General features: G+C 39.3%; 2 protein-coding genes across 2 annotated transcripts in view; one reads left to right on the forward strand and one right to left on the reverse strand.

The window, feature by feature from the left end:
• The window catches only part of SYN2 (synapsin II), a 145,786-nt gene that overhangs the window by 82,514 nt on the left and 44,207 nt on the right, over window positions 1-19,065 (forward strand). The gene's annotated exons all lie outside the window — the stretch shown is intronic.
• Window positions 563-17,427, reverse strand: TIMP4 (TIMP metallopeptidase inhibitor 4). The gene is made up of 5 exons (XM_053377673.1): window positions 17,061-17,427; window positions 7,797-7,894; window positions 4,658-4,772; window positions 3,207-3,331; window positions 563-1,380 (listed from the first exon to the last, which is right to left on the reverse strand). The coding sequence occupies exons 1-5, from the start codon at window positions 17,188-17,190 to the stop codon at window positions 1,183-1,185; spliced, it is 666 nt and encodes a 221-aa protein (XP_053233648.1). The 5' UTR covers window positions 17,191-17,427; the 3' UTR covers window positions 563-1,182.

Below are 19,065 nucleotides of genomic sequence, written 5' to 3' on the forward strand. Positions count from 1 at the left end.
ATTTTGCATGAAGAAACCAGGAAATTGCATACTCAGTAGAGGCCGTTATACCTGAGCTGTCCTTGATTTGTCCCATCATATTGCAAAATATTTAAGTTCCAGGCACTGCATCTGGACATCTATAATTATTGAAGTAGTGATGCTCATGATACTTTCACCCCATGTGTGAGGCCACAGCATATCATCCTAGCTTTGTGTTTCAGTCTAAGCTAAAGGTTCTCAAACTCTATCCAGCCTCCTCTGGAAATGCCCTACAATACTTCAAGAGGCACTTGCATTTCATGCCCTAGGATCAATTCATCCATCTTTTGTCCATGTTTTGCTCCCTTCATTTTGCTTGTTTGTGCATAAGTTAGCAAGACTTGAGAACCGCATACATTCTCAAACTACTAGAAGGAAAAAAATGTCTTTTTCTAAGTTGTATGAAGTTGGGTTTACTTGGCCTGATAATGTCATGGTGTTCATTCAGGGGATGCGGATGTCATAATACTTGTGTAAAACAATAATCAGCCTTAGTTTCTGTTTTAGAGTATATTCCAGTTGATTGGACTGCTACACTGGATCTGTTTTGATTATCAAATATGTGTTATGAACAAATCCTTCAAGACAAAGATAAGGCTAGATGAGACATAGTAAGTAGCATACAGAAGAGTGAAGTAGAACATTTTAAATGGCACTCACAAAACATTTAACTTGAATAATCTGAAATGGGAAAAATAATCTTTCATCAGACTTTTTACAGCAGACTGTAATAATATACATACTGTCAAAGCTCTTATGTCTCATGCTACTCCATTTTTTTCAGAAGTGCTATTTTGGAATAAAACAGAGCAAATTCATCCTATTAACAGGAGTCCAAATTTTGATGCATCTTGTTTTTATATGGTTACATTCATTTTGATTTCAAAAGCAGAATTATTGTTATTGTTATTGTTATTATTAAAGAACAAAGAAGTGCTTCCACATAGTTGCTCTCTAAAGTTTTATCAAGGAGTGCTACCTCCAGGAGATTCATTTCTCTTCTTGACTGGATGCCAATTCTACAACCTCTGTACTTTATTTGCACAGCACAATTTGCTTTTGTTTCTAAGCAAGAGACAGTTGTCGGAAGTTCAAAGCAGCAGTGAGCGCACAGCGTCGGATGGACTTAACCCCCTGGGGCTTTGAAAGAAATTACATGATTCATGGTTCACTGATGTCAACAAAGTCTTTTTCTGGAGGAGGGCCACCACGATACCAACTGCATGTTCCATCACTGCGTTTGATACAGGCGTAATGCTTTGCTTGGTGACCATACAGCTTCCTCTCTATCAGCCAATCTGTCCACAGGCATTCATTTGGTGTAGAGATGGAGCAGGGGACCATGTAGCAAGTAGAAATCTAAACATGGAAAAGTACATTAATATCCCATTTTTAAAAATACTTTGCCAGTGCGTACAATTCCATCTACCCATATCTGCAAAGGAACTGGTACCCACTGAAGTGAAATACTGTAAACCTTATGGAAAGTTCAGGGATGAGTTTAGTCTCAGCGGGCATGGCCAATAATCAGGGATGGTGGAAGTTGTAGTCTGGAGGGCCACAGGTTCCTCAATCCTCTTCTAGTTGCTTTGGGACAAGGGAAGGGTTTCTTCAACATAGAACAGTTTAGATCTTTTGGCCAACCATATATATTATATATGTACAAAATGAATGTATTCCTTAAACATAGAACATAAGACAATACTGACCAACTTGATATATATTTGACTGCACATTTTGTTTCCTGTGAGATGTTACCTTCTTTTAAATATTATTAGTATGAAGAAGAGGAGGGAGAAGAAGAAGAATAATAATAATAATAATAATTATTATTATTATTATTATTATTATTAATGGGAATTGGTTAAACACAGTGAAAAGTAAAATAAAAACTTTTCAAAACATCATAAAAACATTATTTCCGCAAATTGTTCTTATGGTCAGACTACAGATTATGCTCTGTTAATGATATGCTGCTATGACCTTATCCACACTTATTTATTGCTCAGCTCTTTCCAGGCAAAAGCTGCACTTTAAAGCTCCTTGTCCAAGTGTGTGTGGGTTAGTTTGTTTTTTACTTGGAGCTTTCCCTGTGAAAACCCGCTCTTTAGCACTCAATCGGAGCAAACATCAATTCAGATGTTCCGCAAATTGCCATTTGCTCCAGTTGAGCTTTAAAGAGTGGATTTTTTCAGGGAAAGCTCCAGAGGGGGAACAAAAGGGTGCTCGGACATAGACCTTCAAAGTGTGGACAGTGCCTGGAAAGAGTGAAGGAAAAGTAAATGTGAATAAGCCCTATGTCTCTTGCTTTCCCTTCTTTCCTAGCCACAGACACCCTCCCAAAATTGATGTGTGGCTACACAAAAGGTCCCATTAGTGACAACAGGTACTTAAAAACAATAACAGCAACTAACCCTTTACTAGTCACACAGGAGGTGGGGTGAGTTGTAACTGGGGAGGGAAGGGATAAACTTCCCAGTGTGTTGCAGTGAGGCCTTCTAAGATTGTAAAAAAACAAGAAATTTAGCTGCACATTTCACCTTAAGCTAAACATGTAGTCTGACCCTTAGAGTCATGCTGTTGGTATTGATGTTGCACATGTATCTTTAGGACAAATTTCTACATTATGCACATGAAATATGGGAACCAGCCTTGAGTGCATGCACCAATTTTATGATAAACATATATTTTCATGTGAAACATGGCCTATTCATCTAATTCTCTCCAGCAGTATCTAGCACTGGTGAGAAAATTGTCCATGAGATCAGATGGAAATACAAAGAAAAGCTGTGCTAGATATGGCAGGTTAACAAGAATCACCCAAGCCAAGGCAGCTTGATGTGGGAAAGTGTAACACACAAGTGTGTATACTTTCCTTCAAGTCAGAATGAATCCCAGATTAGTCTTAATGAGAAAAGGCAGGCCAAAGAAGGCTAATTCCAGAGTAGCCAACATAGGATTTTCACATGTTGTTTGATGACAACCTCCATCCCTCCAGATCACTGTCCAAGCTGGTTGGGGCTGATGGGAATTGTAGTCCCAACAACTGCTGGCAGGCACCTTGTTTGCTGCCTGGGCTTATGAGTTCAAACAAATACTCAAATGAAAGAGATTGCCTTGCTCAAGCTTTCTTGTGCTATAGGTCTGAAAGAGCAATGATACTCCAATGGGTAAGGTATACTTACTTTACAACCACAGCCCATTTGATATCTCTGATTTAGGCTTTTCTTTTGAGAGAAGGTAAGGTCATCCCATGGTTCAATGTAATTGCACAAATGGATAAGAACTTTACCATCATCTAAAATCTGTCCTGCATTGGGGTAAACATCAAAACACAGCATTCAGAATTGCATTCCCAGCACTAAAGATACAATCCACATCAATGAAAGGTTTACTTTTTGACTTCAGTTACTTGTGAATGTCACCCTAAGATTTGCTGAAGCAATTTTTTTTTTAACATAATGAATAAATACATGGAGCTTGCAATGAAATGTTGCTGTGTAACCCCACCATTAAATATAATAACACTGACCCATCCTGAGTCTCCTCCAGGATACTGTTTTTATTGTTGTTATTTATTTAAATTTCTATCCTCTCTTAGATGCCCAGGGCAGCAAATAACTAAGTACAGTGGTACCTCAGGTTAAGTACTTAATTCGTTCCGGAGGTCTGTTCTTAACCTGAAACTGTTCTTAACCTGAAGCATCACTTTAGCTAATGGGGCCTCCTGCTGCTGTGCCGCCGCCGCCACCTGATTTCTTTTCTCATTCTGAAGTAAAGTTCTTAACCCGAGATACTATTTCTGGGTTAGCAGAGTCTGTAACCTGAAGTGTATGTAACCCGAGGTACCACTGTACTAAATACATTACAATAAAAGCAATACAGCACAACTTGTTTGGGGCTGAATCAAGCCAATTCTGCCCCCCGCCCCATTTGTTTCTCTTTTCCAAATGTGGCTTTTGGAGGCCACTGTGCATACTCAGGCAGAGGAAAGTTTCTTACATTTTATTTTAATTTACAAACTACTGTTCTTCTGTATACCTTGCCTGCTAGAAAATAGAAATAGCAAGAAGGACAACTTTTTGAATTAAAACAAGGGGTACAATTGTAACAGAAATTTCTCTGGGTTGTATCCAACTAAATCACTGCATGTGCAGACAAGTACAACAGAACTTCTCATCCTAAGCCCGCTGCTATCTACTCTGGGAGGTTGCCCCAATTTGCCCAATCGGCTGGTTGGGTGGTGGCTCAGGGGCCTCTTGGCCCAGATTCCACTAATTCTGCATGCTATTGGATGCCAGCGCAAGGGGGCCTTTCCTACCCTCTCATCCCGCTATGGCTCCCCCAGATCCATGCTGGAGAGTCAGGAGAATTCCCATAAAAGCAGGTAGAGGGGAAGAGGGGTTCATGCTGTCTGCCAAGCAAAAATGCTTGCACTGCTGGAACAACCACAAGAGCGCAATGTTTTAATTCCTTCCTTTGGTATCATGTTACGTACGCAAGCACAGCCCGAACTTTGGCTTTATATGGGCTCCAGTATTTATATTGTTAAATAGCATAATAAGCTCTTGATTCCCACTGGCCATGGTACTGTAATATACATTTTGTGTACTGCCTTGGCTTCTGTGTACCGTACCTGTAAGGAGATATTGCTTCTTGTTGTTAGCTTCTAATTTCACTCCACAGAGAGAGGAATCGAAAGGTGTGAAGACATATTGAACATCTTTCAACTTTTCAAATCCTTTGAACATCTGTATTAGGAAAAAGGAAGAAAAAAGTGTTGTGACTAAGATTTTTTGTGAGGTTACAACTGATACCTTGCTAGTATGGTGTGTGGCAATGATGTGTATGGAGTGGGTGGGTGGCAGTACAGCTAGATAAGATTGTCAAGCTTTGTGGCTTGACTAGCCAGTATGTGCAAGCTCCTGTCCACAGGGTAGTCCTCTGGGACATAGGAGCCAACCCCTAGGGGCTGTGCGGGCTTTGGCCCCCACAATAAAATATTTGAGGCGGTCCGAGATGACCGCCTGGGCACTTCACATGCTTCCCCAAAGTTGATGGGCATTCCCATTCAAATTGTGTGCGTGTGCCACATCATGTGATCAATTTTCCAGAGAAGGGCTTACCTGGGCCCCCACAATATTTTATTCACGTTGGCACTCCTGCTCTGGGAGGGCTAGGGGAGGGCTTACAGAATAGAGCAGAGTGGGAACTTCTCCCCTCTAGCTTGCTCAGTTATAAATTGGAGGCTAATCAAGCCATTAGCCAAGGCTGCAGTTAAATGTTTAGTCATACAGTTTAGAAATTCTACTTTGCATAGCAACAGAACCGTGAATAAACCACAACAATGTCTAATATAAATTATTTTCACACAAATATTTGCTTGATGAGCCTGACAGTTGTGTAAGGCTGAGTTCTAGTGTTGTATTAAACCCTGTTTTTAGTATGAATTTCAGAAAAGTGACATATTCAGTTTTGACCTTCGTATATGCTGAGCCTCTGTTCTTGATAGTATTATTTTAGTTTCCTGTTATCTAGTACTCACATGGAAAGCATTCAGGCAAGTTGCTAGAACTACAAATTCCATCTTTTCCAACAATTGAGCCTACTGGCTGGGAATGATCAAATTATAGTCCAAAGACATGTGGAAGGCACCATGTTGCCTACCCCTGAATGACATAATTCTTTCTTAAACAATGCACACAAAAAGACTATGTATATTATTTTTGAAAGGAAATCATGAAATGCGCCTTCTAAATGACTTCCATCAGTAATTGTTAATGAAATGCAACTGTAAATGAGTTTCCATTATTATATTATGTTAAGTGTTGACAACTGTAAACAGCTATAAATTCAAAATATTGCTGAAAAATATGTGTCTAAAGTTTAAATGCTGAACAGAAAGGTTTCTTTAAAAAACATAGCAACAGATCTAAATTTAGGCCAACCATCGCAACATAGCACAAGTGAATTTTATCTACCCAAATGAAGTTTACTTAAAAAAAATTATCTAGTCTTATCTTTGCACATTTATATTTTATTACCATTTACAAGGGATGGAAACTATAAAGAAATGTCTCAGGTCTATAAATATTCTAACATGTAAGACAGCTATGTCTTTACAGTACCATTTAAGTCAAAGCACAAATTTTGATCTTCCACTCAAAAGTTTATGTTTCTTGATTTTTTCCCTAATAAAATGCGTTCATCAGCAGCAGTGCTCTCTGCTGAACTCATCCAAGCAAATGTGATAGGTGGGTGCTTAAGTGTTTGCCAGTACACACTGTCATGAAGCACGTGTTGAAGTCAGTGCAGATATGGGAGGAATTGGTCTTGCAAATATCATAACCACAAGGCTCCTCCAGCCTCATAACTGCCCTAAATGGAATTCCCCAGATGCAATGCAGGTGGAGAAGACTTCTCTACTGCCAGCTACACCGTGAAATATGTTCTATTCTGTGTTCAATGGGATTTCTTTCTGCCACTTGCAAAAGAGAAAGAAAGGATGCAGCTGGAGAAGCTGCTGAAGCTGATGAAAGGTTCCTCTGGATGTGGACCCAACCTGAGTATCAAGGAACAATGCTGGATCTAAGAGCATCCTCAGACTTGCAACCCTGACCTTTCAGGTGAACCAGAATATTGGTTATACAGAACTACTCATTATCAAAATCAAATGACACCTTTACACTTATTGCTGACTTTGAAATTAGAGACAAATGTAGATTAGACAGATTCTCTTTCCATCATACATATTTTCAGAAAGCTTTGTCTGCCAGGAGTATGCATAAGAACCATCTAAACCCATGCAGTGTCCACTCTTAATGTATAATCCCATAAAGTCTGAATCGACCATTGTAACCCTAAGATTCCTAAACCAAACAGTTGGGGAATATCTCATCCTAGGCTTCTCAAGCACCTACCAATGGTGGTATAAAATGAATCTGATACCATAAATCTATATATATAACTACTGTTGTCAATGTTCTGGTAACATCTTGTAATGTGTTATATGTTGGGCTGCCTTTGAAGACTTCAAAAGCAGCTGGTGCAGAATTTGGCAGCTAGCTTGTTGACTGGAGCAGGACGGGCTGAACATATAACCCCGATTCTGGCATAGCTGCACTGGCTACCAATTAGTTTCCAAGAATCTGCAAAGCAAAGTGTTTGAATCTGTCCTGAATCTTGTTTCTAACACAAGTACTTACAATTATGATTTTGCATTAGTTGTTTTCTAATACAAGTTCCAATACAGTGGTGCCTCACAAGACGAAATTAATCCGTTCCGCGAGTCTCTTCGTCTTGCGGTTTTTTCGTCTTGCGAAGCACGGCTATTAGCGGCTATTAGCGGCTTAGCGGCTATTAATGGCTTAGTGGCTTTAAGAAAAAGGAAACAAACTAGCAAGAACTCGCAAGACGTTTCATCTTGCGAAGCAAGCCCATAGGGAAATTCGTCTTGCAGAACGACTCAAAAAACGGAAAACTCTTTCGTCTTGCGCGTTTTTCGTCTTGCGAGGCATTCGTCTTGCGAGGTACCACTGTACAAAAAAATATTTCTCCTAAACATGGATCAGACATGATTACTTCAGAAGGTATAAAATCATGTTACAGCACAATCTTATATATGTCTGATCAGAAGTTCAACAGAATTTATGCCCAGATAAGTAGTATGTGTTGCACCCTTATGTGCACATTTGAAATTGAGTATAAAACTGACCAGGAGTAGTAGTAGTATTCAATGGCATTTAAGCATCATAATAAACAATTTTTTCATGTACCTTTATTTGTTTGATTTCATATCGAATCATTTTGTGAGTATGAAGAGGGTCTTCACTTGATGCGATCACTTTTTCACTGGAAATTTTTGCTCGAATCACTGCGAGTAAATGAAAGCAAAACATACATTTTAGAATTTATTCACCTGTTGTTTCTGTAGTGTGACATATGATTTGCACTATAAAGCACAGCTGCTGTTGTATTTAGTACAGTCTATTTCTCCCCCCCCCCCCAGCTAATACGAAGATGAATGTGATTAAGACTAGAGTTCTCCTATGGTAATAATTTCACATAGCAAGTGCTTACATCTAGAATTCAACCAAATTCTGTTAATGCAGTATTGATGCTATATCAGGCTGGTTCACATGACTTCACGATGGGAATATGTGGACTCCTAAGGGGAATTCATAGCTACATCACTCCTTCTCAGTCCTTTGTACTGCTGTCCCAAAATGAGCCAAGGTTTGGTATATTATTTAGTTCAAATTGGGAGTTCTCATGGTTAAGTTCTCTATTCACTAACCACAAGCTGTAACCCAGGTTTGCTCTTGCATTACTTCAATATGAGTTGGTAGCAATAAGCAAACTTCTCTCCAAGTACCCTCATATTTCCACACTCTCAGTAAACATATATTTCAGCTTGCTGTGCAATCCAAGCTTATGTGGGCTACCTTCCACCAGTAACCAGATGAAAATGGATGTTCTTGCCCCACCCTAATAAAATAATAATAATAATAATAATAATAATTTATTTATATCCCGCCCTCCCCAGCCGAAGCCAGGCTCAGAGCGGCTAACAACAGTAAAATGATACAACATTCTAAAATTTCATTATAAAATTAATTCAAATCAGATTAATGGCAACCATTGGGCTAGAGTTCAATGAGAATTGCCAAAGGAGGGAGTCAGGCTATGCCCTGGCCAAAGGCCTGGTGGAACAGCTCTGTCTTGCAGGCCCTGCGGAAAGATGTCAAGTCCCGCAGGGCCCTAGTCTCTTGTGACAGAGCGATCCACCAGATCGGAGCCACAGCCGAAAAAGCCCTGGCTCTGGTTGAGGCCAGCCTAACCTCTCTGTGGCCTGGGACCTCCAAGATGTTTTTGTTTGAAGACCGTAAGTTCTTCTGTGGGACATACCAGGAGAGGCGGTCCCGTAGGTACGAAGGTCCTAGGCTGTATAGGGCTTTAAAGGTTAAAACCAGCACCTTAATCCTGATCCTGTACACCGCCAGGAGCCAGTGCAGCTGGTATAGCACCGGGTGAATGTGATCTCGCAGCGAGGACCCCGTAAGGAGTCTCGCCGTGGCATTCTGCACCCGCTGGAGTGCAAAGAAACTGTTCCCAAGGTAAACAATGTATAACATTCTTCAAATAGCATAGCAGTGCTGCTGCTCTGAAGGATGTTCGTATATGGTTGCTCTTCTTCCTAGACATGTTATCCTCTTTGCCCATACAAGTTGCTGGAGCTCTTTACTAGGAAGAGATAATTCAGTCTTCCTTCCCATGCAAGGTCTTAACACCTTAATCCTCCCTCGAACATCTCTTGCATACAGCAAAGGAGTGAAGGAAAAAGGAAAATTGTAGTCATGTGATGTATTTAACATTAGGGGGAGTAACAGGTAGAAGATTAAGATCTCTTTCTCTCTCGCTAATTTTTCTGCAGTTTCTCTTATTTTTCATCTACCTCTCCTGTGAGGATAGCATAGGTGCCATCATGTCCAACAACTTTTGTGTCCAATGAATTGGATTCTAAGGCCTCTTGAAAGAAATTTTGGGCTACTAATAAGAAAATATTCACAGCCATTCCTACCCAAGTCTCAAGCCTCAGGTAGATGGTTGATCATCTTCTGTTTGATGTGGACATCACCAAAAAGAGATAGATAAATGAGGGAATTCTGTAGCTATTCCTGCCTGCCTGTTCCCTGGGCCCTGAGCCAACAGTCTGAAAACTATTTTGCGCCTCCCTCTACTCTGCCAAACTCAACAAAGGAGAGGTGGACCATGTCAATTCTCCCTGGTCCCGTCCCCCTGCCCTTTCTCTGAGGATAATTTTATATAACTGAAATATGTGCATAGCTGCAGTTTTACTGATGGGTGATGCATTTTCAAAGAAACCAAACTGGATGGGAAAATCCCACCTATGGGCCACAGTATTTTATATTTTATTTTGACAGCTTTACAGTGGTACTTCTAGTTACAAACTTAATTCATTCCAGAGGTCCATTCTTAGCCTGAAACTGTTCTTAACTTGAGGTGTGCTTTCGCTAATGGGGCCTCTTGCTGCTGCTGAGCCACCAGCACACCATTTCCATCCTCATCCTGAGGCAAAGTTCTCAACTCGAGGTAACTCTTCCAGGTTAGTGGAGTTTGTAACCTGAAGCGTTTGTAACCTGAGGCGTTTGTAACTCGAGGTACCACTGTATAAGAAAAGAATGTTGTTTTGCATCCTGTAGTATTGTAAAAAGCCTGCTCTAGATATTTCTGTCTTGCAGTCATGAAGAAAATACAGACCCCTAAAGATTTGGTTAACCAAAATTGTAATGATGAAGTCGTTCTCCTGTGTATCAGTATGGGTTGTCTCTTCCAATTTGTGTTCAGCTGTATGCTGTTCTCTTATTTCAGCTGGAGTCAGCCATCATTAGTGTGATGAATGGTAGCCAATTTGGAAATATCAACTGTGATAATTACACAAATTAGCTACTTCGTATTCTTTCAGTGGTAAAATACTGGATCACCCAAGTTTGCTGATTAATACATCAGTAGGGTTTTTTTTTAATGAGTTCCAGAGCTTCAGAACTCATAACAAAATTGCTGGCAAGGACGCTGGGATCTTATTCATTGAGGTTCATGAGTTTGTCTATAAAAGAAATTTAAAAATGCTTCCAACATGCTTCCATAGTCCCCAAACCACACTTCCTTTGAGCAAACAGAATACATTTTGCTGTGTGGCAAATGAGGACATTTGCAAAAGCCTGTTAGTTAGCATTATGCAGCAGAAAAGGTATGTGTTAGCTCCATCTAGCTTTATAAATCACTGCACTTAACAATGATGTAGATGTCCTGTAGGAAGGAGCCTCAAGGCTAGCCCTACCATAAGGGAGAGTGAGGTGACCACCTCAGGCAGGAGATTTTTTTTGAAAGGGCAGCATATTGTTAGTTTTTAAATGTATTATTGCTGTATTTATATTGCCAGAGTGTAGGGTAGACTGTTGTGGGATATTCTGCTTCAGCTGCAAAACAACAACAACAACTTTGCTGGCAGTATTGAGTATTATACAAATTGGCATGACCAGGCAAGGGAGTTCTGCCACTTGCTCTCTGTCTCAGGTGGCAAAATGTCTTGGGCTAGCCCTGGATGACCTAAAGCAGGAATGGCCACATCTTAAGTCCAGGAGGTAGAATTTATGTATTAATACATTTCTGTTAGTGTATATATATATTATATGGATGCTTCTTTGTATATATTTTAATTTTTTTGTATATGCATGTTTTAAGATGGTCTATATCTGTAATGCCTAATAAAGGTTTCGAGAAAGAAAAAGAAAAAGTATTAACTCCTAGCTACTTGGTGGCTATGAATTATAGAAGGGAGAACTATACTGCCACTTGTGAAAGCTGGATAATTATTCTTTAAGGGCTTTGAATTCAGTTGTGTGGCCAGCTATCCAAGCTTATGGCATAGGTTGTTGCTGCAAAGGAACTTGCTTCTCCAGTATGGGGTCATGGGGTCAAGCTGCTCCTGTTCTAAACAACAGCTCAGAACTCCCAGTTCCTCACAGGCTGAGCAAAAATGTCTTGAAAATATTGATTATTCCACAGGTGTCAGCTACAGCAGCTGCTTATTATCACCATCACACTATTATTAATATTATCATCATCATTACCTCATTTTTTAGTCTAGAAATCCTCTAGGTAGTTTGCAAAAACCCCACAATATTTCAGTACAAAGCTATGTTTAGCTAAGGGTGGAGTGGGGGGTGGTATATTACTTCCATTTGCCCTCTTGATCATAAGAACATCAGGAATCATAGAATCATAGAGTTGGAAGAGACCACAAGGGCCATCGAGTCCAACCCCCTGCCAAGCAGGAAACACCATCAGAGCACTCCTGACATATGGTTGTCAAGCCTCTGCTTAAAGACCTCCAAAGAAGGAGACTCCACCACACTCCTTGGCAGCAAATTCCACTGTCGAACAGCTCTTACTGTCAGGAAGTTCTTCCTAATGTTTAGCTGGAATCTTCTTTCTTGTAGTTTGGATCCATTGCTCCGTGTCCGCTTCTCTGGAGCAGCAGAAAACAACCTTTCTCCCTCCTCTGTGTGACATCCTTTTATATATTTGAACATGGCTATCATATCACCCCCTAACCTCCTCTTCTCCAGGCTAAACATGCCCAGCTCCCTTAGCCATTCCTCATAAGGCATCGTTTCCAGGCCTTTGACCATTTTGGTTGCCCTCCTCTGGACACGTTCCAGTTTGTCAGTGTCCTTCTTGAACTGTGGTGCCCAGAACTGGACACAGTACTCCAGGTGAGGACACAGTACTCCAGGTGAGAGCCAACATAACGTACACAAAGAGCATCGATGTTGCAATTCTATTCACACTTACATGTGAGTAAGCATCACTGAACAGTGAAGTAAGCGTGCAAAGGATTGAGCTTTGAGAGACTTTATATTATTTTTATACAAAATTTAATTCATCAGCATGGAAGAGGGCCAGATAAAACATGAAATTCTATGAAAGCCTGTGAGGAGTATCTCCAGCAGGTAGAAAGCATCCATCATCACTAAGACATAGATTCTGTTTCCAGAAATATTAAGTATTTTATATAAATGGATACTTGGAAGATGCATATAATTTCTCTCTCCTTACTGTCCATTAAAAAGCATCCAGTTAGGCCTTGATAGTGGGGTGGAGGAGGTAGGGCAGTTTCTATCTGTATGGCTGCTTCTCATGGTCAGGAAGAGTTTATATTATATTGTTTGGCTGGGGCTGCCACAGTTTTCTCTTATATTGCCAACTGAAGGAGTTTCTCTTCGTAACTGGGATCACCAGGCTCTAGCCCTGTCTGTTGCTACAGCTGCTCCGCCGCTTTCAAGAATTCCCTTGTGCTGGCGATATGAATATATATTACTAATTGTTATATTGTATTTGTTGTGATAAGTCTGAAGTACCGCTTGTATGCACTGTATGCCTTGGAATAGTGGGTATACTGTGATGAACACATTTGTTGTACTTTGTTTGCTAGCTTTGTATGTTGACCTGAACCCCTGGTTTTTTCCCATTTAGGTTCTCACACAGTGGGTTCCTTATTTTTTGTGCTTACTGATTTCTTTTACGCATTTACCTGAATTCTGGAATCTCTCCTAAAATATACTTTGAGCAAAGATGGTTCTTGCCACAAATACAGTGCTCAATATCTGTAATTTTCAATAGGTAGGCTCCATTTCTTTCAATAACTCTTAAAAGTCTAATTTACTTCCGAGTAGAATCAAGTGTGAGGTAAGATGTAGGAGGTAAAAAATAATGCTCATGTTCTGAAAAGTAATTATTACTTTGAAGCTAGTTTGTCAAGTTTGTCAAGTAAGGTCACATATAAAGGTATATAAACAGTGTGTAGTAGATAACATAATTGTCTACCGTGTGCCCAGTATAGAATTTTTGCTGCCATATACTGAAACAAACGTACGTTTAAGAATCATGCATTTGTTTTCTGCCACCATCCCACATGATATTTCTCAATTCCAGCACACCAGTTTATTTCTTCCAAGTTACTTGGGCCTACTTAGTAGCTATGAATGTTTCGAAACTAGGCATAGCTTGAAGCAACAAAAGCAGCAAAACCACTAATCACACAGACAAATGCAACAATGAAAGTGCTTCTTGTTTCATCTTGGGAATGGTAAGGGTTCTGAATTAGCCAAAGGTCACCCATGTACGGTCTGTTGATTTAACCAGTGCCTGGGATACCCTCCTTCATTCACATATAATTTTCAAAGGAGCAAAATTAATAAAAAGGAACAGAAATGGAATGGCAATAAAAGATAGGAACAGCTGAAGCATTAACACAATTTTCATATACCTTTAGTATAACATTTTTTTTCTTTTCTACTTTTTATATTGATTTACTATGTGCTGTGAGATTCCCTGAACATCCCAATGGATAAAGAAACTGCAAACTGAACATTAAAATACCACATAATAGAGTAGTATAAACTAGTATATAAAGCTGCTTTATATTATAAATATAAACAAATTAAACTGACATAACCAATGAATACTCATTTGAAAAGATCAAATCAAACTGCGTATAACTAAGCCTAACACATTTTGACCATTCTTCAGTGGTCTGTATGTACAATAGGTAATGTATACAAATATGTATATGTTTCTGACCTCTGAGATGGCTGACGTGAGCAAAGCAAATGCATTGGAAGGGCAAGATAAAAGTTTTATAAAGTAGTCAATAAAGAAGTTAACAATTATTAATAACTTAACTAGAACTAAAAATAGTAAAGAACTTTCAAAGAAGTGAAAGTCTGGTGCTAAGAATTTATCATATTTAGATGCTATTCTGCATTCACAGACATACTACTATTTTTCATGTTTTCGTAATCATTCTCTAATTTTTCATGCTCTGTAAAAAGGATGTTCAGACTATGGAAGTGATATTTCTGAATTTTTACAACCCACAACTCTTGCAAAGTAGAGCTACACAAGAGCAGTCATACGATCACTTCCATCCCTCAGAGTATATCAACCGGAGCTCCTTCAGTAGTTATAATGTCCTAAGAGAATTCTACAAATATCAACCTCTATCATGCTTCCTTCTCAAGTTTGAATTGGAAAAGGGCGCAGCAGGTATAGACAGTGGTAGAACTACAATTGGAGGGCCCTGAAGTTTGAGCTGTTGTGGGGAGCCCTTTGCAACCAGTAGCGAGATCTGGGTAACCACTGTTATCTTCTTCAATGGGGTTGTTCCATGATAGATCACCACAATTTAAAAAAATTAACTACTATACCTCAGATTTTGATTAAAATTGCTATACTGGATTATCCACAAGTCACTGGTGTGGATAAATATTTCCTGTTCCATATAGTTTTCAAGTTATTGGTGGGGGCGGGGCGGGTAAAAATTTCAGAGCAGTGTCATGCGCCAGAATTGTATCAGATGCATTTTGAATACTGCTTTCTTTTACGCATTTAACAGCTGTTATATACATGCATGAATATAGTCACTCCCTCCAGGATTAGGGGCCCTGAAGTTGAAACTTCATTTGTTTCCTAGTAGATTAGTCCCTGGGTATAGGAAACATTCACAATTCTGTGACCATACATCACAAGCACGAACCTTATTCATAGGTGGCATTCTTCCATATGCTTCCTGAGCGTTGGCCTCAAGTATAAATGACAATGGCTGCGAAGTGTACTTCAGAATAGGGAAATATGGGTTTACAAGAAGGACCTACAACAAAATGCTGCAGCGCTTAGTGCTTCTGTTCAGCATTCCACCCCCTCCTCCTCATTTTCCTACTACCACCTCAGTCAGCATTATGTGACTACTGAGCATGCTCAATTCTCACTGGTCTGTTTTGAGTGGGTGTGCTTTGGCCCCTTCAATTCTTTTTGCTAAATATTTTTTGAGCTTCTGAGGTTTCTTCGAGAATGTTGATACTGTTGAATTCATCCCTCTTGTTTCTTAGTGGCCCCATTTTGGCTAGAATCCTGCCAGTATTCACCAGCTGAGTTTATTATTAGTAGGTATAATAGCAAGCATAAGATCTTTCTCTGTAGTTCACATTAGTCAGTAGTTATTTATGCTGTTTAGAAAAACTGGATGGTCTTTGCTTTCCCCAGCCACCTGTCACATTAACACTCCAAAGACCTGAGTAAGTAAAGGTTCAGTAGTCCAGATTAAATATGCACCCAGTTATGTTTTTAATTGCCCATATAAAGCACTTCGAGAATTAAATCTGTTAAGTAACTAAACATTCCATTTTGCTCCATTGTAGCAACTGAGATATTTGTTTACTTTTAAGTAATGCACGGACTTGGATCAAGTTAGTGTTTTGCATGCTTGGTTTTCAAACCCTAGAAAAAGGTATTTGAAGAATTGTGTAGAGGGATCCTCCCCCTTATATTGACGCTTAATGTACTACTAAACACTGTTGGGTGTCAGAGTCTTCTTTCCTAGTTTCAAACTGGTCATCAGCACAATATCTCTGTGAATATATTTCACATTTCAGAGCAGTGTCATGCGCCAGAATTGTATCAGATGCATTTTGAATACTGCTTTCTTTTACGCATTTAACAGCTGTTTAACTCAAGTAACACTAGCTGGTACTTTTTCCTATACTTCACATTATTCTAGGTTGTCATGTCTGGTGTACGTAATTTAATGAAAACATTACTTAACACAGCCAGATTAAGAAACAATTTAATTGATGGTTTTAAACAGAGTTTGTCATGGCTACAAAGATTTTCTGTCAGCACATGAAAGCAATTAATCAGTATGCAGAAGGTATTGCCTATCCCATAGAGATGCTAATTTTGTGACATTTTAGAAACTCATGTTCTACATTTACTGTTCACTCTGGATGGAAGCTAACTAGCCACAGCTCAAGCTGAAAATGAAAAGACTACAAAAGTCACATTTTCCTATCCTATTCTCTAATTGTAAAACTTTAGGTTTTTTTAAATTTATAGATCGAATACTTAGTAATAAAACTAGGCATTTTATACTTAGCCTCTATAGAGTATTTTGCAGAAATGTTCAGCCATACACAATTTTAAATAGCATGTTTTGAACATGATACATTCTCGATTTAAAATGATAAAAAGCAGATTATCTTAAAAAATAAGTGAATGTTAATATCTATTTAGAAAGCAGTGTAACAAACAGAATGCCTACAAGCCCTCCACAGAACACATATAACCCACATCCTTATTATTCTACATATTAAATGTCAGAATCTAATGCTCAGAAAATCATCATGAAGAAAACCCATAAAGGATTTCAGCCACCAATTACAACAAATCATTGCAGAGAAAACTGAAAAGCAAAAATAAACGGGAGCAACTGCTTCCAGATGCTTTTGTAATATTATTCTTGAAATCTTTTTTGTGTGTAACCACTTCTTCAGAGTCCCAAACAAGCATTATTGGATATGAGCCCCTAAAGGGTTTGCAGAGAAGTATGCCCACAGTTAATCTAGCGTCAGTTGATTTCTTACAGGCAGCATAAAAAGTGTATAGTGTTTATGACTCACCTAAAGCCGAATCGCAGATTTGCTGCTGTGGATGTGCAGGGGCACAGCTGCAAGCCTCTATAAGCTCCTGAATTCTGAGGGTTAGAAGAAGTAGCAGTGAAAATAACAAGGTACTGAGTAGAGGATTCATGCTGCTTGAAACTCGGCTTGCTGGCCAGCTTGAAGAAAATGTTCTTTCGCTCTTGAGTTTATATCTAAACTTCCTAATGACTGTCTGCTTTCTTCTTTGTGCAACCAGCAGTTCAATTTCAGCAGACTTAAAATGCTTTGCGGGGGGAGAGCCCTCTCAGCTCAGCCTGAACATATACTTTTGTTAACTGACTTCTAATGTCCCTGACATAAGACCCCCTTTTTTATTGCCCTGATACTTAGTTGTAACCCCGCCTTCCTTTAAGGAAAAAGCACATCATTGGTGAAAATACTGTATGACAGGTTTGCTCTACCAAAGGAAAGGTTACCTTTTTTGATTGCATCACAGTGTTGTTGTTGTGAGTCATTGTCAGCAATAATCACGAACGCCTTCCAGAAAACACATTCTTCTTGATTTTAGGCTATTTAGAAGACTTTTTAAAAAGAAGAAGATATAAATTAGCCTGCAATATGGTATGTCATTGTCTGTTTCTCTCGTCAAAGTAAAAATGTATGTCAAAGCCATTGCTTCCTTTCACTTTAAGGCTCAGCTTTAGTTTCATCCCCTAATCTCTCCCTGTCCCTTTTAACATTTTCTTGGAATAATGCCTCTATGCTGGTTGCACAGATGATCATTCATGAAGAGGAAATGTTACAAGCATTGCCTGAGAGGCATACACAGTTGGAACATACAAACGATACCAGGACAGGATTGCAGTAGAGCAGTTTAGCTGCTATCTGGTAATGGATTTGTTTGAAGTATTGATTAACTTTTTTTTTTTAAGTGCCCTAAGTCTGAATTTGTAAGAGGAACTTCTAATTTAACACCATATTAGCAGTGACCTGAAACGGGGGCATGCAGTTTGCAAATATTTTATGCCCCTGCTAAGTGTGCTCCTTCTTAGCTGTATGGGTGAGAGGGGCAGGGTTTGGGCTTTTTTCTTTTCTTTTTTTGGAAAGCTACAGAGCAGTTCGACATATTGGGGTGGGAAAGCATTTAGCATATTGCATGAACTCCATAAGAACCACTGACTGGTGAGTCATAGGAGATTGAGGTGTATTATCACTGCTTTGGTTGTTCTATAAAAATTCTGTTTTTTCCACATAACATTAAGAAACTGGAATCTTAATTTACACAGTTCAAGCAGCTTGTGACAATTAAAAAATATAATAATCAGCAGGTTGAAAACAATGAATTCTCAAGACAGTAGGAAGGATAGATAACTAATTTCCTAAAACAGCATGAACCTGGCCGTGAGCTTCAACTTCAGCAGTAGAGCACCAGAGTTAAAGGGCCAGTTTACTAAAGAAGCATAAAGAAGTTTTAAGTTCTCTGCTGCTGCAATATGGCAAAACACACTGTTCCTTTGAAATGTGCACCCCACTTTGTGTTGGTCAGGGAATAAACTAGGGAAACAGAGTTTTGGGTTTTTTTGGCTTCTTATAGAGCCAAGGGCTTGAAAGAACCAAGCAGTATATGTTTGAGATATGTTTTGGAACAAATGTAACTAGTAACTGACTTGACTAATGGCATGATTATATCCTTCAGCTGAACTCAGCAGAATTATATGTCCACCAGCCGCTGTGGCTACTGGGCAGTTTACCTAAGATCACAGTGATCTTAGGCTAGATTGACTAGATAGAGCACTGCATGCCATCTACAAGTGTTATATAGAAGGGTAATTACTCCTGAGTAATTAGCAGCTACCTTTCTTTACTGTGTAAAGTTTACCCTGTAGCAATTGGCATTACAATAATTACCTGCGGATTAACAAGGGGATCAGTTACTGCCAAACAGCTGCCTGACAAGCTGCGAATCTTGGTGCAAAACATACTTCTAAGCAGAAGGGGGGGTTGCATTGTTATTTAACTGTAT

This window comes from Podarcis raffonei, chromosome 2 (genome assembly GCF_027172205.1).
Source record: "Podarcis raffonei isolate rPodRaf1 chromosome 2, rPodRaf1.pri, whole genome shotgun sequence".
Classification (NCBI taxonomy): Eukaryota; Metazoa; Chordata; class Lepidosauria; order Squamata; family Lacertidae; genus Podarcis; species Podarcis raffonei.

Excerpts from the sequence above, each read along its gene's own strand:
- TIMP4 (XM_053377673.1), bottom strand. The coding sequence starts at position 17,190 with ATGAATCCTCTACTCAGTACCTTGTTATTTTCACTGCTACTTCTTCTA. Across the intron at positions 7,895-17,060 it reads AATCTGCGATTCGGCTTTAG|TGATTCGAGCAAAAATTTCC; the intron begins GTGAGTCATAAA and ends ATTTACTCGCAG. Across the intron at positions 4,773-7,796 it reads ATGAAATCAAACAAATAAAG|ATGTTCAAAGGATTTGAAAA; the intron begins GTACATGAAAAA and ends TTCCTAATACAG.